The 25124-nt window shown below is 50.6% G+C and overlaps 1 protein-coding gene across 2 annotated transcripts in view; it reads right to left on the bottom strand.

The window, feature by feature from the left end:
- Positions 1-1681: 1681 nt before the first annotated feature.
- The window catches only part of PPARG (peroxisome proliferator activated receptor gamma), a 117969-nt gene continuing 94526 nt past the window's right edge, over positions 1682-25124 (bottom strand). The window contains exons 5-6 of one of the 2 annotated variants that reach the window (XM_029057414.2): positions 18874-19324; positions 1682-2232 (exon numbers count right to left, since the gene is read on the bottom strand). In XM_029057414.2, the coding sequence (XP_028913247.1) occupies positions 1985-2232; positions 18874-19324 (699 nt within the window). In that variant the 3' untranslated portion in view covers positions 1682-1984. The remainder of the gene's footprint in view (positions 2233-18873; positions 19325-25124) is intronic. The other variant, XM_029057413.2, reaches the window with a different exon arrangement.

Below are 25124 nucleotides of genomic sequence, written 5' to 3'. Positions count from 1 at the left end.
CAGCCATGGGAGGGTGCTTTGGAAATGGACCATGTAACCCCAGTGGGCCTGCTGCCTGTCCAGGGAACTAGAGGCCTGACTTTCAGCACCTCTTTCCATCCTTGAGCTAAGTGAAAAAACCCATTCTCTATTTCACTTCTGAGCTCCCTAGGCAAGAGAGAGAAACAGTGGAGGTCAGCTCCCTGAGGGCAGGAATTGTATCTTTCACACCACAGCATCTAGTCCAGTGCTCTGCCTTCAGTAGGTGCTCAACAAATACCATAGGCTTATTGATTGATTGATTCATTCATTCATTGAGAGGAAGGGAGGTTTGGTTCCTATTTCCACCCACACTCCTGCCTCTGCACCCATGCATCGCATCGCTCCCCACCACCCAGCAGCTTGGGGCTCAAATCTGATGGTCTGGGACTGGAACTGGGTGGCAGTCCAATAAACCATTCCGGTGGAGAAATCTTGTTTCATGGCTATTTCACCCCAACACCTTTGCACTACGTCCTCTTGTAAACTTGTTTCTTCCTCCAGCCCCTACTTGTTTGTAAGGAATTTCTGGAGGTCTGTCTCTTTAGACTGTAAGCTCCTGGAGCGTTGGAATTGCGTCTTCTAACTCAGTTGTCCTCTCCTAAGAGCGTAGTCCAGTGCTCTGCCCACAGTAGTCTGGGAGCTCCCTGTGGGCAGGGATGTTGTCTACTAACACTACTGTCCCTTCCCAAGCGGCCAGTATAGCGTTCAGCACCCAATAGGTGTTCAGAACCTACCCATTTGTCCTTTTTCTTCTGGGTCCACAATTCGGGTCTGCCCCAGCCTGGCTAAGGCAGGGAACAGAAGCCCCCAGTTTGGAGAAGTACCCAACCCTCAGTGCCACTTCCTCAGGCCTCTGAGTTTCAATTTCTAATGTACCTATTGGTGTCATTTGCTCCTGGTGAACGGAATCTTTCTTTCTGACTATGGCCTCTCCCCACTTATATGGGTAGCTCCTAGAGGACACATCACTTCACTGTGACTTCCTCAGTACCTCCTCTGGGACAACGCCTGCCAAATATCCCTTTGGGGAGGCAGGCACCCCAGCAGGGTGGGCAGAGAAGCCCCAGCCCCAACCAGGCGCCTTCCTGATAATGGGTCCCTGGGGCCCTCAGTGGGCATTAATGTGGGAATCCTTTTAGCAGGAGAAGAGGAGTCTGCAGAGGGACCAAAGGGAAGCAGAGATGGTGACTGAATGTTGCTAGCATTGAGTACGTTCAGTGCTAGGGAACAGAGCACCGAGTGGGGCAGAGCGAGGACAGAGCGGAATGGAGATCACCCCCCACCCTCCTCCCCCCAGTCTCCTTTCCCACCCCACTTTTTCCCCTCTTTCCCCTCTCCTTTGGCCAATAAATCACCATAGAAAGGCTTTGGACAGAGCTCAGTAGTGTGGATGTGAACGGGGTTTAGACTAAGGAGCTGAAAGCTTGTTTTAGAAATCAAGTTATTTCCTCTGAAGCAAAGCCCCTGCCTCCCCCTCTCCCTCCCTTCTCCCCACCCCCGCCCTCAATCAGCATTCTTCCGCTCTCTGGTCCACAAGGACTGACCGACTGACTGAGGAGAAGTTGCAGGCCCAGAAGTTTTGAAGGGTGGGAATGGGCCACAGAAACCACAGGGAGCTGGGAGATGAAGCTAAAGCAGCAGCAGCGGCGGCGGCGGTGGCGGCGGACAGCCAAGTTTTTTAATCAGAAAACTGGACAGCAAAAAGAGGTTTCCAAAACCGACACACCAAACCAATTCTCCAAACACTACCAGCCATTCCACGATACAGCCATTTTTAATATTAAAAGTAAATTGTAAATGTGTCTTTATAAACAATGTGCAGAAAATAGATCTATTATTCTCAAGCTCTCTCTTTGGAAAATGCTATTTCACAGTAATTTCTTGCCGTGTTTTCCCTCAAAGAACTAGTGCAATCGGAAGAAGGTACATTATGTCAGCGGATTAGAATTTCTCTTGTGTTCTGCTAATACAAGTCCTTGTAGATCTCTTGTAGGAGTGGGTGAAGGCTCATGTCGGCCTCAGTTTTCTTGATCACTTGCAACAACTGCACATGCTCCGTGACGATCTGCCTGAGGTCGGTCATTTTCTGCAGCAGCTTGGCGAACAGCTGGGAGGACTCGGGATGATTAAGCTTCAGCTGGAGCTCGAGGGCCTGCAGCAGGTTATCCTGGATGTCCTCGATGGGCTTCACATTCAGCAAGCCAGGGCGGTCTGGTAAGCCAAAGCGGAACGTACGTTAAGGGACAGAAGGGAGGGAACTGCTTCCCGGGATGAGGGCAAGACCGGCTGGAAAAAGCGGGCCAATCTCACTGGGACGGAGGGGGAAGGATGGGGAACGGAAGAGAGGACTTCCGCGGAGGGAAAGTGACACTGATTGGGGTGCTCCCGGGCTGCTGGTGGGACCCAGCTGTGGTACAGTCGCCCCCATCTAGTCTCCCAGCATGCTTGGCGGACATCTTGGCCTGCTCGGCGGGGTTCCCGGAGTGCTCGGGGGAACGAGTGTTCCTCCCGTGCCATGAGCTCCAAGCCTGGTGGGTGTCTACAGACAGACGCAACTGGCTTCTGGGGTCTGAAGCCCTCCCATGCTGCTCCCCGGGGAGCAGCGTGACAGCCTCGTGGAAAGAGCGTGGGCCTGGGAGTCAGAGGACCTGGGTTCTAATCCCTGCTCAGCCGCTTGCCTATTGGGTACCGTGGGCAAGTCACTGCACTTCTCTGGGCTTCAGTTTCCTCATCTGTCAAACTGGGGATTCACTCACTACCTGATCTCCTCCCTACTTAGACTGTAAACTACTTAGACTGAAGCAGTGTGGGTCAGTGGAAAGAGCCCGGGCTTGGGAGACAGAGGTCATGGGTTCGAATCCCGGCTCTGCCACTTGTCAGCTGTGTGACTGTGGGCAAGTCACTTCACTTCTCTGTGCCTCAGTTACCTCATCTGTAAAATGGGGGTTAACTGTGAGCCTCACGTGGGACAACCTGATTATCCTGTATCTACCCCAGCGCTTAGATCAGTGCTCTGCACATAGTAAGTGCTTAACAAATACCAACATTATTATTATTATTATTATTATTGTTATTAAACCCTATGTGGGACAGGGACCGTGACCAACCTGATTAACTGGTTTATTTTGTTAATGAGGTGTACATCTCCTTGATTCTATTTATTGTGATAATGTTGTCTTGTTTTTGTTTTGTTCTGTTTTGCTCTGCCCTCTGTCTCCCTCGATTAGACTGTGAGCCCATCTTTGGGCAGGGATTATCTCTATCTGTTGCCAAATTGTACATTCCAAGCACTTAGTACAGTGCTGTACACATAGTAAGCGCTCAATAAATACTACTGAATGAATGAACTAGTATCTACTGCAGCACTTAGAACAGTGAATGACACGTAGTAAGCACTTAACAAATACCGTTATTATTAGTATTATTCATTCATTCAATAGTATTTATTGAGCACTTACTAGGTGCAGAACACTGTACTAAACGCTTGGAATGTACAATTCAGCAACAGATAGAGACAATCCCTGCCCAACGACGGGCTCACAGTCTAATCCCAGGCAACCGGCCGGCCTAACCAGCGTGCTCCCTGCCCCCAGCTCGGCTACCTCCAGAGCAGGGCCCCGCGCCCCTGCCACCTCCCCATGCCCCCAACCACTGGCCCATCCCAACTCGTTTTATTGAATTTCCTTAAATGCTTAGTCCAGTGCTCTGCACACAGTACTTGCTCCACAATTACCGCTGATTTACTGATTCACTGCTTGATCGAGGACTCGCTGAGGGGGAAGCTCCAAAGCCCTGGGCTGGTGGAGCAAGTCTAAAGGCTGATGGCTTGAGTGGTAGAGCAGTGGCTAACTGGAGCCCGAGACTCCCCAGGGGTCCGTGGGGGTGGTGGCCGCCCCGGTTGGGAGGTCGGAGGCAGGGGAATCCTCCCTGTGGGTCACTTCCCTGGCAGGTACAGGGCCTGGCAGCCAGGGGGCACTGACTCAGTAGGTGTGGCTACAGCTGCCCCTTTCCAGCCCAAAGCTGAGGTACTCAGGGAATTCAGGGAATGGTTTTTCCTCAGTTAAAGTATGCAATAGATGATTTAGCCAGCCCCGCTCCACCCCACCTTGCCTTTTCCTGAGGAGGGGCTCCTGGTCCAGCTTCAAGCCAACAACCCCTGGGGCTGTGGCCCTCCAGGCTAGGAGTTCGGGGAATGGCCAGCACTCGATGGTCAGTGACTTACAGGGCAGGGGTGGAGTGGGCAGCCCCCACTCTGAACATGTGAGTGGAGGCTTAGGGAGGCTTAGGCAACGCGTGACACATTGAGGCATTCTGTGCTGCAGAGAGCAAGAGTTTCTTCTTGCCTGTGGTTTGTTGGTGATACCGGCCTGGGTCTGGGTTTGGACTTTGCTAGGACTTTGCCCAGAGCTGCTGGTGGCATGGGAGGGCAGGAGTAGGAAGGGTCGGGGGAAGCTGCCCTTTCCTTACCCGAAGGAGTTTCCTTAGAACTGAGCCATAAACCCAGGCGTCAGTGGCTGCAAGGTGGGGGCGTTCTCTGAGGGCTGGAATGAAGGGAAAGGTGCCCGGGGCAGGGAGGTATGGAGATGGGGTGGCTTTGGGTTTCAGATACAGTTGACCCCACACACCACAAACAATGACTCCTCTGTTGTGGCCCTGGGAGCTTCAAGGCCCTGTCAGTAGGTTCCAACTGGGGCGACTCCCTCCTCTCCAAATGGCTACCTCTGCGATGGCTTTAGACCAAGCTGGGTTGGTATACCCGTTCCCTCCCCACTTCGCCCTCACCCCCACCCTCCACTCAACTCCATGATGAACTGGCTCTCTGCTCACTTAGCCAGCTCCCAGAGATGCATCACTCAGGTAGTAGCTATAGCATTCATTAAACGCCTAGAATCCTTATTAATGATAATACTGGGATTCGTTAAGCACTTCTTCTTTACTAAATTCTGGAGAAGATTCAAGATAGCCAGATGGGTCCCAGTCCTTATCCCACATGGCGCTCAGAGTCCAAGAGGGAGGGAAACCAGGGATCCAATCCCTATTTTCCAAAGGAGGAAAGCGAGGCCCAGAGAATTGCCTGAGGTCACCGAACAGGCCAGGGGCAGAAGGGGCACTAGAAGCCCGGCCTCCTGCCTCCCAGACAGCCCCAGGCTCTGTGCTCTAGCCCTCTGCCTGCCCTTGGAAACAGGGAGACAAGTCCTCGGTGACGAAGAACTAGTCCTGAGCCAACCCGTCTCTCAGTCATTTGGGGCAGTGCCAGGAGCTGGCCCAACTCAGACTGGCTCGCTGAGAGTTCTGGAACAGTCGCTGCCCTCCCGAGGCTCAGAGCCTCCCAAACATACCTCCAGATGGGCCTGCCTTTTCTCAGGGGCCTGGGGGGCCTGATGGATGGGGCAGGGGTCCCATCACCTGCTCTAATCTGGCCAAGCTCCCCACGGCAGCCAGCTACACCCAGCCCCACCTGCTTCGCCCCGGGGAAGCGGTGACTTATCTCGACTCAGCTCATCTCGACCCATCACTCTCATTCGACCTGCACGTTCAATCTGTCACCAAATCCTCTCCCCTCTACCTTCACAACATCTCTAAAATCTACCCTTTCCTCTCCCTCCAAACTGCTACTACGCTGATCCGAGCACTCAGCCCATCCTACCTGGACTACTGCATCAGCCTCCTCACTGTCCTCCCTGCCTCCTATCTCGCTCCACTCCAGTCCTAACTTTGCTCTATCGTCGGATCATTTCTCTAAAAAACCTTTCAATCCACGTCTCCCCACTCCTCAAAAAACTCCAATGGTTGCCCATCCACCTCTGTATCCAACAGAAACTCCTCACCATCGGCTTTAAAGCACTCAATCGACTCTTCTCTTGCCTCACCCCGCTGATCTCCTACGGCTCAGTTCACACCCTTCGCTCTTCTAACGCCAACCTACTCTTTGTACCTCGATCTCGTCTATCTGACCGCTGACCCCTCACCCATGTTCTCCCTCTGGCCTGGAACTCCCTTCCCCTTCATATCTGACAGTCCACCATTCTCCCCACCTTCAAAACCCGGCAAAAACATATCTCTTCCAAGAGACCTTCCCTGACTAAGCCTTCATTTCCCCTTTCCGCCTTTCCTTCACCATTGACTCTGCAGTTACCTGTGAACTCCTTAAGCACTTTGATACTCACCCCAGCCCCACGGCACTTATATGAGTATCCTGATGCCCTGCCATTTCCCCTATCAGTATTTTTACTCGTGTGCTCCTTGGGGGCAGGGATCTTGTCTGCCGACTCTGCTGTATTGCCCTCTCCCAAGTGCTTAGTACCCTGCTCTGTACACAGTTAGCACTCAATAAATACCCCTGATGGATTGATTGAGGGGGGCTGCCGTTCCCCTGGCCTCGCCCACTTTCCCCAAGACCCTCGCTTCAGCGACCAGGCCCACCTCTCCTGCAGCCACCTTCCCCCTTCCTCTCGGGACACCTTGGAGCCACATGCTTCCTCTCCGAGTCCCTCATGGGACCAGTGCCACGCTGCCGCCCCCCACCCCCCCACCCCCCCGCCCCCCCGCCCCAGGCACTGCCTGAGGTCACGCAGAGTTGAAAGACACATTACGAGAACTGATCACGATAAATAAGGGGGCCCAGTGACTGAGTGAACTCTCGTTTGCACTGCAGTGTGGTGGCAACAATGACTCAGCAGTTTGGTTTTGAGTCTCCCGTCCGTCCCTCTGCTTCGAAGCCCGGGGAGTGTGTCTACTCACCCCACCGCCACCGCCGCCACTTCCTGCTGGCACAGGCGGGCTGAGCTGGGAACTTTCTCCCGGAGAGACAGTGCCATCGTTTATTCATATTCGTGTCTGTCTCCCCCTCCGGACTGTAAGCTCGTTACGGGCAGGGAATGTGTCTGCTCATTCTGTTGTACTGTCCTCTCCCAAATGCTTAGTACAGTGCTCTGCACCTGATAAGTGCTCCATAAATACGAGTGACAGATTGATTGATTATTTCCTCCGCTTCAAGCAAAAGCCACATGGGGTTTGTGAGAAAGAAACTGAAGGACCAAACTGGCAGGGCCAAATTGACAGACCTGGGCTCGTGAGCGGGGTCGCCTTGGGGCAATGGTTCCTCCTTCCTTATGGACAGGAAGAGCCGCTGTCATTCCCGGCTCTTCTTCCCGCTAGTCACAGTCCCGCCAGCACACCGTACGGTGTGGGGACGCCAAATGGGTTGCAACTCTGGCTCTAAGCGAGGGACTGCACGTTGCATTGTCTGGATCTCGGCTCTTCCCCGGGCAGCCCTGCTCTTTTGTGTCCTTGGGCCTCATCCAGCTGGGGAGCCAGGATCAGACCAGGACTCAGCAAGGGCTCAGGTTTACCTGTGGGCTGGGGCTGGCCAGGCCAGAAAAGGTGGCCCAGGCTGGGACTGGTAGCCCATCGGGATAACCAGAGGCCGAGTAGCTCACAAGGTGCCAGGTCTGGATGTGGCTGGGTGGGGCAGGGCCTGCATTCTGGGTGTTCTAGAACAGGGGAGGAAGAAGGGGAGGGAAGGGGGAGGGGAAGGGGGGTTGGAAGAGGGATGGGGAGGGAAAGGAAGTTGTAGGGAAAAGGAGGAGGGTTGCTGCCTCAGTTAATGGAGGAGGAGGCCCACCCAGTAGGGGCTCAATAGAGTCAACACAGGACAGCAAATTCCTCGCCTGGAAAAAGCTAAATGGCAGGAAGTTTTGAAAGTGTTTCCCCTCTCCCCCTTCCCCGCCTCCTCCCTCCCTTCTCCCTCACCCCCACTGCCAGCTTGCTTGTTTGCCTGGCTGGGCAGCAGGCCCTGTCCAACAGCTGTTCAGACCTTCTCCTCCTGCCAAGGCTAGTGACCTGAGGGCCTACTCCCTGGCCAGACTTAGACCAGAAACCAATGCTTCCAGGACCTGAAACAAGAGGGGGCCAGAAAGAACCTCTCATTCAGTCTGTGCTTCGAGCCCCAGCCCCACTTAGAGTCCCAGTTGGAGAAACAATCAATCAATCAATCAACCAATTTTCTGAGCGCCTGCTGTGGGGCTGAAAAGCGTCTAGTCCTTCCCCAGCTTCTTGGTTTTGGGCCTGGTACATGGCAGTGAGGCTGGAGAGAGTACCAAGAGAACAGGTGGCTTTTTGGCCCTCTCACTGCTCACTCCTGTGGGCTGTGGTAGCTTCCTGGCCCCCCAACAGGACACTCAGAATTTTGGAGAAAAGTTTCCTTGCCCCGGTCTCGCTTTCACCAACCGAGCCTCTTATTTCCCAAATCTAGCCAATCCAGGCCACGGTGCCAGCCACAGTTGTGGACCCACAGGGTCCAGCAGTACAGCTGTGGACGCTTAGAACAGTGGTTGGCACATAGTAAGCACTTAACAAATACCAACATTATTATTATTATTATTATTCCCACCCAGATGGTGCTGCCCTAGGGCTCTGCACTGCTCTGGGCTGTTTCTCTGCTGATGCCTGGACTTGCGCAGCTCCCTGGGAATCTGGCCATCCGGCTGTGCTGGGAAATCTCAGGGTCAGCCCCAGGGCCCATTCTGGGGGTCCCTGGTCAGCATCAGTGCAGTCGTCCCAGTTGACCGTGGGACCCTAATGTATCCCTCCAAAGGCCCCGTCCTCCATCCCCCAAGTTGGCGGGGGGGAGACTGGGAGGGACAGGAGGAATCCTGTCCTCATTTTCCAGAGGAGGAAATGGAGGCCTCGAGAGATTCAGTGACTTGCCCAAGTCACTGGGGGAAGAGCTGGGCCTTAGAACTGGTCTCTCTTGACTCCCAGACCTGGGTTCTTTCCGCTGAGTCCCACTGCCTCCTTACTCAAAGCCAGACCAGGACATCTGGCCCAAGGTGGGGCATCAAGCCACCTCCCCCAAACCACTCTTGGCCCACAGCTCAGACCTCAGCCAGGCTCACAGCACCAGACAGTCCAGGCTGCTAGATTGGGTCTGAGGTGCTGAAATGGTGTTGGATCAGGGCTGTGGCACAGGCAAGGAGCTGGACTAGGCCTGCAGGGTTGCCTCAGGGCAACTAAGAGGCTCTGAACTCTTTCTTGGTCAACATGCCCAGACATCCTGCTGTAGACCCCATGGTGGTCCCACGATAGTCCCTTGATAGTCCCACACTTGTCCCACCTGAGTCTCACAGTAGTCCCACGATGGTGCCACAAGGGTTCTTCAGTGGTCTTATGATAGTCCCACGATATTCCCACGATAGTCCCAGATTTTGCTGGCATCTTGGGCCAAGCCCAGATCCCTGCCATGGCCCTGAGACCCAGCATCATTTCCTTGATGCTGGCACCTTTCTAAACCAGTTGGAACTACTTATTTCTGTCCCAGCCACAATTTTCCAACCCACGTCCTCCTTCCCCACCCCTTTCACACACCTAGCTTTGCTCTTAGAAAAGGAGAGGGAGAGAGATAGAGGGAAGGAGAGAGAGAAAGTGAGAGAGAGAGAGAGAGAGAGAGAGAGGGAGGGAGGGAGCATGCAGGAGGAAAGAGAGACAGAAAATGAGTTGGGGTGGGGCTCGGGCTTGGTGGAGGATGTAGAGGGTGAGAGAGCCTAGGCGGCAAGAAAGAGACAGAGAGGTGAGTGTTAGGAAGTTTTGAGGCGGGAGGGAGGATGATAGGAGAGAGTAAAGGTAGAGGTAAATGGGGGTGGGGAAAGAGAGACTTCCTGTCCTTCACGACTCACTCCCCTCAGAGCCGCACCTCCGTGAGCTGGCCCCCGGAATGCATGTCCGCTTTACCCTGGGGAGGTGGCCCGATGGAAAGCCTGACCCTGCCTGTGTGGTAGCCGGAGCCCTGAGGCTCAGGGCATCTCCCTAGGGGCCAGTGCTTCCACATGGAACCACCTGAACAAAGTGAAGTTTCTACTTGGCCTCAGCAGTGATGGACTAGTACCAAATGCCACAGTGATCGTTTGGATGTGGGCAGGCTGGGTTGGGTTCCTGGCTTAAGGTTGATCCTGCAACAGCCGAAGAGGAATAAGTGAAATCATTGGTCAGAACAGGGTGGGGGCCAGGTGTCCAAAGGTCTAACATTTCCTCCACAACTAAGTGTCTGATGGAAGAATATTGTCCTCTGCTTGCAGCAGTGGCCTTGTCCAGTGTGACCCTGTCCAGTGTGGCCCTCCGGTGCCAGCAGCTTGGCTCAGTGGAAAGAGCCCGGGCTTGGGAGTCAGAGGTCATGGGTTCGAATCCCGGCTCTGCCACGTCAGCTGTGTGACTGTGGGCAAGTCACTTAACTTCTCTGTGCCTCAGTTCCCTCATCTGTAAAATGGGGATTAAGACTGTAAGCCTCACATGGGACAACCTGATTACAATGTATCTACCCCAGCGCTTAGAACAGTGCTCTGCACATAGTAAGCACTTAACAAATACCAACATTATTATTTCACGTTCTGTACCAGGGGCGTGAGCTCCTGGTAAAAGGTTCTTCTTTCAGCTAGATTGCTCTCTTCCCTCTCTCCCAGCCATAAGCATGGTAAGCAGAACACCCAGTCTGAGGTCCTTGGGTTTGACAGCGTCGGTGACACTGTCTTACATGTTTTCAGCAGTCCAGGAGAGAGCCAGAGAGAGGGACAGAAACACAGATGGAGGCATGGGGTGGGGGGGAAGAGAGAGAGAAAGATGGGGGTGGGGTCTTAGGGGCAGTGTTTGATGCATTCAGGCCATGGTTTTGGGGCACCGACTAAGTTGAAGTTGCTGTAAACAAAAGCAGATCTGAATCCCTAATCTGAGGGGATCATCAGATGACAGCTGGCAAAGCTAAATGTCATTGCTTCGGGTGTTCCCAATTCCAGTCCCAAGAAGTACAGAGTTTGTTCATTTCAGATGGTTCTTTGCAGCCCAAAATCCCCTGGTGGGCCTTCCCCTGCCTCACCTTGCCCCAATCAGGATGGGTGTGTGTTTTCCAGCATGGGCCCAGCCTGACTCATGTAATTCTAGATCGGTTCAATAATGAGTCAACAGGAACACTGCCAAGAACCCTTCTTCTTGCAGAAATCCCAGGCACATCCTACAGATTGCCAGGGCTGGCCGAGCTGCTGGGAGTCAGTCCTGATCCATCTGTCTAGCGTCCAGGTGACCCCTTGCAGGGGTTTGCCCTTCCCGGAACCAGGTGGAAAAGCAAGGACAGAAAACCCAGTCATGTGAGCCAGAGGTCCACACGGACCCAAGCAGCATGGCTTAGTGGAAAGAGCACGGGCTTGGGAGTCAGAGGACATGTATTCTAATCCCGGCTCTGCTGCTTCTTTGCTGTGTGACCTTGGGCAAGTCACTTAACTTCTCTGTGCCTCAGTTACCTCATCTCTAAAATGGGGATTAAAAGTGTGAGCCCATGTGGGACAATCTGATTACTCTGTATCCACCCCCGTGCTTAGAACAGCGCTCGGCACATAGTAAGTGCTTACCCCCAATATCACAATTATTATTTATCATTATTATTACAAATCCTGGGACAGGGCCAGAGGCCAGACCCGGCAGGGGCAATGAAGGGGCAGAGGTGTTCAGGTCAGGGTCAGGCAGGCCCCACCGTACTCTGCTCTCTGGTCAATCTGAAAATAAACGATCTGGCAAACTGGCTGCCCATTGCAACAGGACTCCTTTTCTATTTCAGAGCCCAGCTCTGGGCCTGTGTGAGCATTCCAGATCTTTTCCTGCATCCTTTGAGTCTTTTAAGTCTCCTGACCTCTTAAAGAAAGGTGGAATGGGTCTGGCCCACCAGCACCCCGGGAACCAATCTTTGAGGATTCCTTCAATAAATACCACTGATTGATTGACTGTATCTCTGAGCCCACCCACTCTCATGGTGCAGCAGCCTGGTATTTTGTGGAACTCATCTCTCTCTTTCAACTCTCATATTCAGTCTGTCGCCAAATCCTGTCAGATCTACTTTCACAATAGCTCCAGAATCCACCTCTTCCTCTCCATCAAAACTACCATCACACTGATCAAAGCACTTGTCATAGCCCACCTTGTCTACTGCATCTGCCTCCTTGCTGACCTCCCTGCCTCCAGCCTCCCCCCTCCTGTCAATCAATCAATCAATAGCATTTATTGAGTCCTTTCGGTGTGCAGTGCCCTGGGCTAAGTGCTAGGGAGAGGACAATACTGTCTCCCCCTTCTAGACTGTGAGCCCCTTGTTGGGTAGGGATTGTTTCTATTTCTTGCCGAATTGTACTTTCCAAGTGCTTAGTACAGTGGTCTGCTCACAGTAAGCGCTCAATAAATGCGATTGAATGAATGAATGACAATACAACAGAGTAGGTAGAGACAATCCCTTCCCACAAGGAGCTTATAGACTAGAGGGAGAGGCAGACATTAAAATAAACTACAGATGGATATCTACATAAGTGCTGTGAGGCTGGGGGTGAGGTGAATATCGAAGTGCTTAAGGGGAACAGGTCCAAGGGCATGGGTGGTGCAGAGGGGAAGGTTTAGGCAGGAAAGTGAAGTCTTAGTTGGGGAAGGCCTCTTGGAGGAGATGTGATTTTAGGAGGGTTTTGAAGATGGGGAGAGTAGTGGTCTGTCAGATATGAAGGGGACGGAGTTCCAAGTGAGAGGGCGGGGGAGTGGTGGTGAGAAAGATGAGAGCAAGGTACAGTGAGAAGGTTAGAGGTAGAGGAGCAAAATAATAATAATAATAATGTTGGTACTTGTTAAGCACTTACTATGTTCCAAGCACTGTTCTAAGCACTGGGGTAGATACAGGGTAATCAGGTTGTCCCATGTAGGGCTCACACTCTTAATCCCCATTTTCCAGATGAGGTAACTGAGGCACCAGAAGTTAAGTGACTTGCCCCAAGTCACACAGCTGACAACTGGCAGAGCCGGGATTAGAACCCACGACCTCTGACTCCCAAGCTCAGGCGCTTTCCACTAAGCCACTCTACTTCTCTGCTAGCTTCTCTAGCGGAATGTGTGGGTTGTATTGTAGTAAGAGATCAGCAAGGTCAGGAGCAGTGTGGCCTAGTGAATTGAGCACAGGCCTGGGAGTCAGAAGGACCTGGGTTCTAATCCTGGCTCTGCCACTTGTCTGCTGTGTGACCTTAGGCAAGTCACTTCACTTCCTCTGTGCCTCAGTTCCCTCATCTGTAAAAGATGGATGAGGACTTTGAGCCCCTTGTGGGACAGGGACTATATCCAACCCGATTTGCCTGCTTAGAAGAGTGCCTGGCATATAGTAAGCACGTAACAAATGCCACAATTATTATTATTATTATTGTTATTGAAGGGGGGAGGGGCGGTGAGTGCTTTAAAGCCGATGGTTAAGAAATTTCTGTTTGATGTGGAGATGGATGGGCCAAGTGGCAAAACCTCCAAAAACCATCCTTTCTGCCTCACAAGCCCGTAACCTTGACGTTAGACTCGTCTCATCTCTCTCATTCAACCCACATATTTAATCGGTCACTAAATCCTGTCGGTTCTACCTTCACAACACTGCTACAATCAACCCTTTCCTCTCCATCCCAACTGCTACCATGTTAATCCAAGCACTTCTCCTATCCCATCTTGATTACTCTATCAGCCTCCTTGCTGACCTCACTGCCTCCTGTCTCTCCCCACTGCAGTCCATACTTCATTGTGCTGCCCAGATTATTTGTTTACAAAAATGTTCATGCCATGTTTCCGCACTCCTCAATAACCTCCAGTGGTTGCCCATCCACCTCCACCTCAAAGAGAACCTCCTTACCATCAGCTTTAAAGCACTCAATCACCTTTCTCCCTCCTACCTCACTTCACTACTCTCCTATTACAATCCAGCCAGCACACCTTTGGTCATTTCATGCTAGCCTTCTCAGTGTACCTCGATCTCATCTATCTCACTGCCGATCTCTCAGTCACGTCCTGCCTCTGGCCTGGAATGCCCTCCCTCTTCATATCCCACGGACGATTCTTCTCCCCACCTTCAAAGCCTTATTGAAGGCACATCTTCTCCCAGAGACCTTCCCTAAATCTTCATTTCCTCTTCTTCTACTCCCTTCTGCACCACCCTTGTTTTGAGATTTGCTTTCTTTATTCACCCCTCCCTCAGTCCCACAGCACATATGTACATATCTGGGGGTGTACCTCAGGGGTAGAGCATTTGACTGCAGATCAAGAGGTCCCTGGTTCATATCCAGGTGCACCCTGTCAGATTCCTATTATTAAGCTCTTAACAGTGCTCTGCATACAGTAAGTGCTCAATAAATACGATCGAATAAACACTTGGTGAATATCTGTCTCCCCCTCTGAACTGTTAGCATGTTGTGGGCAGGGAATGTGTCTACTGACACTGTTATATTGTTATAGAGTACTCTCCCAAGTGCTTAGTACAGCACACTGCACACAGTAAGTACTCAATAAGTACAATTGATTGATTGATTGATGCAGTAATCAAGGCGGGATAGGATCACTGTTTGGATCAGTATAGTAGCAGTTTGGATGGAGAGGCAAGGGTAGATTCTAGAGACATCAAGAAGGTAGAACCGACAAACTGAATTTTGGTGACAGACTGAATGTATTTTTCTCTGCTGCACAGATCAGTGTTCTAAAAAATAACTCTGCACCTTTCCCCACTCTTCAAAAATCTCCAGTGGTGGCCCTCCATCTTGCATGAAACAGAAACTCCGGACCGTTGCCTTTGAAGCACTCAGTCAGTTCTCTTTCCTACCTGACCTCACTGTTCTTCCACTACAACCCAGCCCACACACTTTGTTGCTCTAATGCCAGCTGACTCAGTGTACCTCGACTCTCTCATCTCATCTCTTTCGTCACCGATACCCTGCTCACGTCCTCCCTCCTGTCTGGAACTCTCTCTCACTTCATATCTGACAGACCACCAGTTTCCCCACCTTCAAATTCCAACTAAAATCATATCTCCTCCAGGAAGCCTTCCCTGCCTTACCTCACACCTCCCCATGCTACTTAGCCTTGTTTCTATGTCACCTATGCACTTGGGTCTGTACCCCTAACCTACCCTACCCCCAACGCCGTAGCATTTATATGCATATCCTTATATTCTGCTACTTCTTTGAGCTGTAATTTATTTTAATGTCTGCCTTCCCCACCTTTTGGTGTTTTTTTTCCTATGGCATTTGTTAAGCGTTCACTATGTGCCAGGCTCTGTTCAAAGCATGGTGGTAGATACAAGGAAATCAGATTGGACATAGTCCCTGTCCCACATGGGGCACACAGTCTTAATGTCCATTTTACAGATGGAGTAACCAAGGCACAGACAAGTAATGATAATAATAATGATGGTACTTGTTAAGCGTTTACTATATGCCAAACACTGTTCTAAGCACTGGGGTAGACACAAGTTAATCAGGTTGGATACAGTCCCTGTCTCACATGGGGCTCATATTCTTAATCTCCATTTTACTGATGAGGTAACTGAGGCCCAGAAAAGCAAAGTGACTAATCCAAGGTCACACAGCACACAAGTAGCAGAGCCAGGATTAGAACTCAGGTCTTTCTGACTCCCAGGCCTGCACTCTAATCACAAGGCCACTCTCCTTCTTTCAACTATAAGCTCCTTGTGGGCAGGGAATGTGTCTACCAACTCTGTGATATAGTATTCTCCTAAGTGCTTAGTACAGCACTCTGTACACCAAAAGCTTCAATAAATACCATTGATAGACTGACTGACTGACTGACTGCCAGGGGAGCAGGGCTCGCTTCCAACAGCTGGGCACAGCCTCATCCTGGGTCAGTGCAGGCCAGAGACTGGTGCCAGGGCCCTTTTGTGGCTGCTGGGGCTTTCCCTTTCATCTTGTTCTTCCCCTGCTTAACTCACCCCAGAATGGAAAATGGCACCCTATCCCTAACCTATTTTAATGTCTGTCTCCCCTCTGTAGATTGTAAACTCTTTGTAGGGAGGGATCGCACCTTCCAACTCTGTTAGACTTTCTCAAGCACTTAGTCCAGTGCTCTGTTCACAGTAAACCTGCTCAATAAATACCATCGATGGATAGAGAAGCAGCGTGGCTCAGTGGAAAGAGCCCGGGCTTAGGAGTCAGAGGTCTTGAGTTCTAATCCCAGCTCTGCCACCTGTCAGCTATGTGACTTCGGGCAAGTCACTTAACTTCTCGGTGCCTCGGTTACCGCATCTGTAAAATGGGGATTCAGACTGTGAACCTCACGTGGGACAACCTGATTACCCTGTATCTACCCCAGTGCTTAGAACAGTGCTCAGCACATACTAAGCACTTAACAAATACCAACATTATTATTATCGACTGCCTAGACTCAGGGTTGTTCACATTGAATTGAGCCTTTCCCAGCAACTTGTGGACTCATCAGTCGGGTTCAAAAATCATTTCTGAATCCCAACAAAGTGGTTTGGGAGAAATTGGGCTGGGTGCAGTTTGGGGAATTTGGTGGATTATTCAACTCCTGAGACCCAAACTGGGAGAATGATTCCCTCTCACCAGGCTACCACTTACCACAAGCAGCACCCAGTCACTAAGCTCAGAGTCCCGACTGCAGATGCTCCCGCCCCCAGCCTCTTCCCAATTAGGGATGGGAGAATTTTTGAAGGCCTGTTTCCCCAGGATGTTTCTTGGCCATCTGTCTGTCTGTCTGTTCAAGATTCCACAATTTCTCCTAATGAACTAAAAATGCACCAAGAGCACATTTTCTGATCCCGATTACTGCATTAGCCTCCTCGCTGACTTCCCTGCCTCCTGTCTCTCCCCACTCCTGGCCATACTTCACTCTGCTGTGTGTAACATTTTTCTAAAAAAAAAAGTTCAGTCCATGTTTCCTCACTCCTGAAGAACCTACAGTGGTTACCCATCCACTTCTGCATCAGACAGAAAATCGTTACCATTGACATTGAAGCACTTAATCAGCTCACCCCCTTCTCTCTTACCTCACTGATCTCCTACTACAACCCAGCCCAAACCTTTTGCTTCTCGAGAGCCAGCTTGCTCACTCTTCCTTGATATAGTCTATCTCTTGCGCTTGGATTTGAACCTTTTATTCACCTCTCCCTCATCCCCACAATACTTATGTACATAGCATGGCTTAGAGGAAAGAGTATGGGCTTGGGAGTCAGAGGACATGGGTTCTAATCCTGACTCCGCCACTTGTCTGCTGTGTGACCTTGGGCAAGCCGTTTAACTTCTCTGTGCCTCAGTTACCTCATCTGTAAAATGGGGATTAAGACTGTGAGCCCCACGTGGGACAACCTGATTACTTTGTATCTATCCCAGTGCTCAGAACACTGTTTGGCACATAGTAAGCGCTTAACAAATACCATAACTAGTTTTATTATCATTACTCTTATCCATAATTTATTTATTTATGTCGATGTCTGTCTCCCCCTCTAGAAGGTAAGCTCTCTGTGGGCAGGGAACACGTCTACCAACTCTATTATATTCTACTCTCCCAACTGCTTAGTACAGTGATCAGCACACAGTAAGTGTGCAATAAATACGACTGATTGATTATCTCGCCACCGACCTCTTTCCCACATCCTCCCTCTGGCCTGGAACACCCTCCCCCTCCATATACACCAGACCACCACCCTCACTACCTTCAAAGCCTTATTAAGGTCACATCTCCTTCAGGAGGCCTTCCAATCAGTTAATCAGTCAATGCTATTTATTGAGCACTTACTATGTGCGGAGCTCTATACTAAGCACTTGGAATAGTACAATCCTTGATTAAGCCCTCTTTCCTTGACTCCCTCTCCCTTCTGTGTTGCCTATGCACTTGAATCTGTACTCTTTGTGCACGTGGTATTCAACCCACTCTCAGTCCCACAGCATCTATGTCCATAACCGTAATTTATTTGTTTATATTAATGTCTGTCAGCCCCTCTAGGCTGTAAGCTCACTGTGGGAAGGGAACGTTTCCACCAACTCTGTTGTATTCTCTCAAGCCCTTAGTACTGTGCTCTGCACACAGCATCGCTCAATAAATACCACTGATTGACTGACTGATTGGAATTCAAATCCCAAGGCAGCCTGTTGGCTCTTGAAAAGTGCAAATGGAACTTAGCTTGTTTGAAATGGATCCGGTCAGACAAATTGAATGTTTTGGGGCGGTATCGCTTTGCAAAATGAAACTGGACCACAGAAACTCATTCCTCTATTCACCCAGCTATGGCTTGAGAGGTCCAAATTTGGACTCCCCAGAAGCAGGTCGGAGCTGATTACAGGCTGGGAGATCGCATTTGTCTACTAACTCTATTCTATTTTACTCTCCCAAGTACTTAGTACAGTGCTCTGCACACAGCAAGTGCTCAATAAATGATGGATCAGTTGATGGATCTCATGCTCACCACAACAGCCACACAGTCAAACTCTAGAGAGATTCTCACCTCTTTCCCTCCCTCCCTCCCTCCCCCCTGCCTTCCTTCCATCTGTCCTTCCATCTATCTGTCCGTTCTTCCTTGCTTCCCTTCAGGATCATTTCTTTCTCACTTGTCAGCAAGTGGGGGGGGGGGGGGGGGAGAGAGGGAAGGGAGGAAGAGAAGGAAGGCGGGAGGGATGCCACAGCTACAGAATCACAGCACAGGGATGGCATTGGCTAAGCACTCCCCATTGATAAGTTACCCAATAAGGGGCAGCCCGTGGCGTGGAAGAGTTAATGTCCAACCCTCCTGGGACTACCTGACCAATGGGAAATGGCACCCCCCTCTCCCCCGCCCCCAGATCCAGGAAGAAAGAGGGAGGAAATAGGGATGATTTTTTTCAAGAGGTTGCAAACTACACCCGGAGGAAATCTAAAATGGGTCCTATTGGGTTGGTCTAGCAGAGAGCAGGAAGCTGCAACAAGGCCCACCAAAACATGTGATGCCAAGCACCACTCCCCCTTCCCCCCTCCACCTTCCCCCCTCCTCTGGAATTGGAAAGGTTGATTGCCTAAGGCTGGCCTTACCTCCACTGAGGATAATGACAGCTATAAATATCGCCAAGTCGCTGTCATCTAATTCCAGTGCATTGAACTTCACAGCAAACTCAAACTTGGGTTCCATAAAGTCACCAAAGGGTTTTCGCAGGCTCTTCAGAAACTCCCTGGTCATGAAGCCTTGGCCCTCTGAAATGAGGACCCCATCCTTATTCATCAAGGAGGCCAGCAGGGTGTAGATGATCTCATGGACTCCGTATTTCAAGAGCGTTACTTGGTCGTTCAAGTCAAGGTTCACAAAACCTGGAATGCTTTTGGCAAACTCTGTGATCTCCTGTACTGCCTCCACAGAGCGAAACTGGCAGCCCTGAAATATGCGGATGGCCACCTCCTTGTTCTGCTCCTGCAGGGGTGTTATATGTTTGAACTGGATCTTATCTTCTCCCATCATCAAGGAATTCATGTCGTAGATGACGAAAGGCTAAAAGCACAATGGAGAAAAAGGGGCTCAGTTGACCATATTTTCACTGAGGATGTTTCAACCACCCTCTGAGCTGGCGCACACACACACACACACACACACACACACACACACACGTTTGCCTTCCTTACCCGGAATCCTCCAAACTTAATGCCTCGGGCTAGGAGCTACGAATTTTATTTTCTTACTACTCATCTTAAGCATGGCAGACCCAAAGCCATCCCGTGGATCCTGGTCTGTGCCCCTGGCTTCTTGGTCTGGGATAATTCCCTGTTGATTTTCTACTGTTTTCCCTGCCCTGTGTGTCACATTTTTTAACAACGGAGAAGAACAGCTTTAGTCACCTTTAAACTGCCTGTTCAGAAAAGAGATCAATATTTCTTTAGCTTGAGGGCTCGAGGGCAGGCAGCTCTTCTATTCGAAAGCAAATTTCCCTTCCTATTTCAAAGGCAGCAGAGTTCACCCAGGAGAGGAAATCAGTTTGAAAAGAGATGAGGTTAGCAAGGCCAAGAGAGCGTCTCATTTTGGTTAATGTCCTGGAAGCCGGCTCTTTCTGAAAAAGCAGATTTAAGGGCCCCGGGTAGGAAGATCCGCCAAAAGAAATGGCTGAAGAAGGGCTTTGGAATTGGACTCACAAATGTCTGCCCCAAAGGCCAAATTGTATGCTGTAAAACCCCTGCATCACTTCCTCAGGACTGTAGTGATGCCTTGGGAAAAGTCAAGGGAGACAATTGGGAAAACAGCAAAATGACGTGTCTATCAACTCTGCTGTATTTTCTTCTCCCAGAAGCTTAGTCCAGTGCTCTGCATACAGTAAGTGCTCAGTAGATTCCATTGATTCATTCATTCATTGATCATGCACAAAGGGGCTAAAGACACACAGCTCTTGTAGGACCAACCACTAATACTGACAGACAGTCTGAGAGTCTCGAACTGTGGCGTTCTCATGTGCAGTGGCAATCGATCCATCAGTCAATCAATCGGTGTTTAGTATGCTGGCTGCTGGACCAAGAGGTGACCCAAACTGAATGGATTGGTGGGTTGCACAGGGGATCTCCAGGGAATTGAATTGGCCCACCCGGGCTACGTCACGGTACTTGTACGGCCAGTACTAATTGATGGTGAGGATAATAATAATAATAACTAGTAATTATGGTATTTGTAAAGCGCTTACTATATGCCAAGCACTGTAATAATAATGATGGTATTTGTCAAGCGCTTGCTATGTGCCAAGCACTGTTTTAATTGCTGGGGTAGATACAAGGTAATCAGGTTGTCCCATGAGGGGCTCACAGTCTTAATCCCTATTTTACAGATGAGGCAACTGAGGCACAGAGAAGATGGTTTCTTGTCACGCAGAGAAAACCTCGTTCCTAATCTCAAGGAGTTTACTTCCTAGTGGAATCCTTGCAAGGGACACATCAAGTCCCCTGGATGCTCCAGAATACATATATCTCCACCAAAGGATATACATGCATATAACTTAGGGGCCCTTGGTACTCACTCCCTGCTCCTCACATCACTTCTGTCCATATTCTTATACTCTGCTCCTTCCCCTACCTGTAATTGATTTCACATCTGCCTCCCCCAACTAGGCTATAAGCTCCTTCGGGGCAGGGATAGTATCTACCAACTCTAATGTACTTCTCAAGTGCTTAGTACAGTGCTCTGAACACAGTAGGTGCACAATAAAAATGAGGGATTGATTGACTGACTCCAATGATGGGGAAATTCCTCCTGGGGTGTGCGAGTGGTCACAGAATATATTACTGCAGTGGAAGCACCAAAGGGCCATTTCACAGAACACTCACGACAGTTTAAGGCAACAGTGTCGCAGTCTCCTTCCCAGATTCCTCTTCTGCCTCCCACCTCCAAACTGTGGGGTGACCCTCAAGGTTCACTTCTGGGTCCCCCTCTGTTTTCCATCTTCTTCCACTGCCTTGGAGAACTCATTCTCTCCCATGTCTTCAACTCCCATATCTTTGTGGAAGATTCCCAAATCTACCTCTCCAGTGTTTCCTATATACCAAGCAATATGCTAAGTGCTGGGATAGATACAAGATTAATCAGGTCAGACACAGTCCCTCTCTCATAAGTGGCTCAGAGTCCAAGTAGGAGAGAGAACAATGATTGAATCCCCATTTTACAGGTGAGGAAACTGAAGCTCAGAGACGTTACAACCTCACAGCACTTATGCACATGTCCCTATATAGTCTACTATTTCCCCCTTCTGTAATTAATTTTTTTTAATGTCTGCCTCCCCCTCTACATTTTAAGCTCCTTGTAGGCAGGGATCATGTGTACAAACTCTCCTGTATTCTTCTCTCCCAAGTGTCTGAGACAGTGCTCAACACACGGTAAGCACTTAAACACCATCAATTTATTGAACAGTGCTTGGCACATAGTGAGCGCTTAACAAGTACCATCATAATAATAGTCATAATAACTGATTGATCCTAGGGCTGATGGGACCCGGAGGGCACTAGAGCCTTGTCTGGTGGCGAGTAGAGTAAGCTGCCCTTTTGGCCCTTTTCCTACTTTTCTTTTGCCTGCCTCTAACCCACCCCTTAGCGACGTCAAGTGGGAAAGCACCAATTCCCCAAAGCCCTACCCTCGGGAGCTCCTCCAGTCCCCTGGTAACGCCCCAAGTTGGACTGCGTTTTTGGCTGGGGGAAGTCTGAAGGTAGATACAACTCTGTTTTATTGTACTCTCCCAAGCGCTTAGTCCAGTGTTCTGCCCACAGTGAGCTCTCAATAATTGCCCCTGATTGATTGGATATGGGTGTAAACATACCACTTATTCTTGTGGGGGGCCTCACACACTCCTTCCTCCCCACCCCCCCACTGCAATCCCTCCATCATTGACTGCCTCATTTTTTGTCCCGTCTGGCTGGATTTTTCATTTTCTCTCACTATCAGTCATAGGCAAGTCTCAAAGGGTAGGTGGTATAGGACAAGTTCACCTCTGGGTAAACAGTTTATCTGGAAAGCTGCCCTTAAAAATCACCCATGTGATTCTATTCTACCCCCTCCCTATATAAAGCCCTTGGTTCCTGTTTAACAACAATGTGATTTTAACCCCTTGGCAATGGTGGTCAGGATTTCCTGGCAATAAACTCTCAAGGACAGAGAAAAGAATTCAGCGCACCCCACAACCATGCCAGACTTTTCCAGTTTCTTCTCCAATGCTCAGGAGCTGGCCCTGCTACATAACGGAGTCAGAATCAGGCTGGCAGAGCATTTTGGGTAGCAGCCTGCAAACGAATGCAACTGGGAGCCACAGTGGCAGAGTATACCACGATCCTGTGTGCGCAGTAAATGCTTATGCTTCAGTCAATGCTGACCAATGTTGCCTGGAAGTCAATTCTACCCTTCCCAGCACTGTTTTCTGGAAAACCACCCGGGGAAAGAATGAGCCTCCTTCAACCTTCACTCTGCATTCCAAGTAACAAGGCAAAATGACACTCAGGCAGCACGACTAATAGAAGATTCTTTACCTTTCCGTGGCAGGGGCCCGGGCCAGACAGGTGCCAGGGCACCAATGAGTCATGAGTAGTTAATTACTAATAGTGGTTGCCGATTGCATTTCAGTTTCCCCTTTCACACTACTGCCTCCTCCTTGCCCTCAAACCAACTGAGAAGATGAACACAGTAGGCCATGAGAGCTGACCACTTATAACAAAAAGAGGCTTACGAGAATCAACCAAGTAATACTGTGCTCTGGCCAGAGTTTCTCCAGAGGCTTGGGTCAGCCATGCTGCACCGTGAATATTTCAGGGTGGGGCCCCTGAAGAGGGCTGCCCCCAGGAGTGGAAACTCCAGCAGGGTCCCAGTGGTCAACTCCATCAGCAGTTTCAACTAATTAAAGTTCTGGTCCATTGTTTGGCCTTGTCTAGGGCATTGCCGATGTCCAGATTTTCCTCCCTGGAGAAGCGGAGGAGAGGGGCTCAGGGGACGGGAGAGGTGGGGGCGGGGGGGAGGTCTGGCCAATTTGACCCTAAGTAGAGGGTTCTGCCTTGGCTCAGCAGTTTCTTGCTGTGCTCCCTGAGAAGCCCAGGCAGCCCAGCAACAGGGAGCAGCAACTGGAACAGGTGAAAAGAGAAATTGCCTCTGCACTTGCTGCTGCTGCTGCTGTCGCCACCCCCCCCCCCCCCACTGCCCATGATCCAAAGTTTGCATCTCTGCTGGGAGGACAGCAAGAAGCAACCTTGCAGCGCAGATTCTGAGGACTGTCAGCGGTGGTGATGGTGACAGTGGAAGGGATAGGAGAAGTTTCTCTACTCGCTTGCTCTGGCTACCGCTACTTCCATGCTCCTTCACCTCTGGCCAGTATTCTTTACTGGGAGAACGGGGAGGAATACAGTGCGGGACTTTCAAGTGAACTCTGAAGACTGACTGCAGGACCCAGTTGCTAATAAAGGTTAAAACCCCCTGCGTGTTCAAGGGTGCCCAGGTCAGCCGCCCTTTCGAACCCCAAAGGAGCTCAACCACTTCTTTGCTTAATGTTCAGTGTAAAGCTGGCTTGCCTGACAATTCCAGAAAACTGAAAGAGATGTATTAAAATGGGGTCGACAGCAGTATACCTAAACAGCTGCAGCCTGATGTGCTGAAATGGGGCAACCATAAGTGAGGGGGGCAGAAGAAGCGTTTTAAGGTGGCAGAGAAGCAGTTTCCAACAGCGCCATGTCCCAGCTGAAAGCTCGAGGTCAACTGCTGGAGGCGGGCCAGCAAGGCACACTGTAATCCAGAAAGGAACGGCTCTGTTGGAGCAGAAGCTTTGAGAGGAGCGTGAGGCAAGGAGGTCAAGAGTGAGAACAGCACCACCCACTGCAAACGACAAATACGATGGCACAAGGGACGGGGGGGGCGGCGGGGAGGGTGCATGCATATATGTGCATGTGTGTGTTGCGGTTGTGGACTGTAGGGCCCAAGTAGGTTTTTCCAGCCACAGGCACCCAAGGAGGAAACTTCATCTGTGGTGTCATTGGGAAATACGAAGGAGGACCCGCTCTGGATCGGGGGAAACTGAGCAGAAGAGAAGAAATTGGTCCCCAAAGCAGAAGCAAGGAACAGGTTAAATTCCCTCAGCTAGATTAAAGATTTTTTTTTGGAGGGGTAGTCTGACTTCAGTGCGAAAATGCCAACAGATGAGAAAAGTTTGCATGAAAAATGTGACACAAAGTGTAGCAGAAAGACAGCAGCTTGCATGGCAGTTTGAAACCATCGGGGCGGAACATGCCCCAGTGGGTGCTCCTGTCTGAAACTTCTGGGTTTGGCCAGTTGGTGGTTGCTTCCTTTCTTATCATCACTGAGCTGAAGATACTAAATCGCTTGTTTCTTCGAAAAACAATTTCACTCTTTCCTTTATGGCTGAGAGCCAGTTACCCCCTTCGCCACCCGGCTAAACTAGGGGAATCCAATCAGGGAACCCTGGACATGGCTCCCCATACCCTCAGGCTTCCCTCCTTGGTTTGGGTACTCCTGCTCCCCTCCCTTGCACACCCGTCCCAGAGCCACGCCTCTCGACGATCACGCAGAAACTGCCAGAGTCCCAGGCTATCCTTCAAATTTCCCTTGTCCACATTGGTGGCCGGGGGTGCTGAAGGGAGCCAGGGCCAAAGGGGTGGCAGGCAGGCCTGCCCACCCCTCCGGCAACTCGGCCAGGAAACCAACTACGCCAACCTAGAGAGGGGCAGCCTACAAGGGCAGGGGCAATGTAAGTGGCCTAGGCCAGGAGTGCGTTATGGGTCCAAGGCATTCCTGTGGGGCCATGGCGATTTTCAAAGGTGACTCTGGAGGG

This window comes from Ornithorhynchus anatinus, unplaced genomic scaffold (assembly GCF_004115215.2).
Source record: "Ornithorhynchus anatinus isolate Pmale09 unplaced genomic scaffold, mOrnAna1.pri.v4 scaffold_93_arrow_ctg1, whole genome shotgun sequence".
Taxonomy (NCBI): Eukaryota; Metazoa; Chordata; class Mammalia; order Monotremata; family Ornithorhynchidae; genus Ornithorhynchus; species Ornithorhynchus anatinus.
This window is presented reverse-complemented; position numbering and strand designations above follow the sequence as displayed.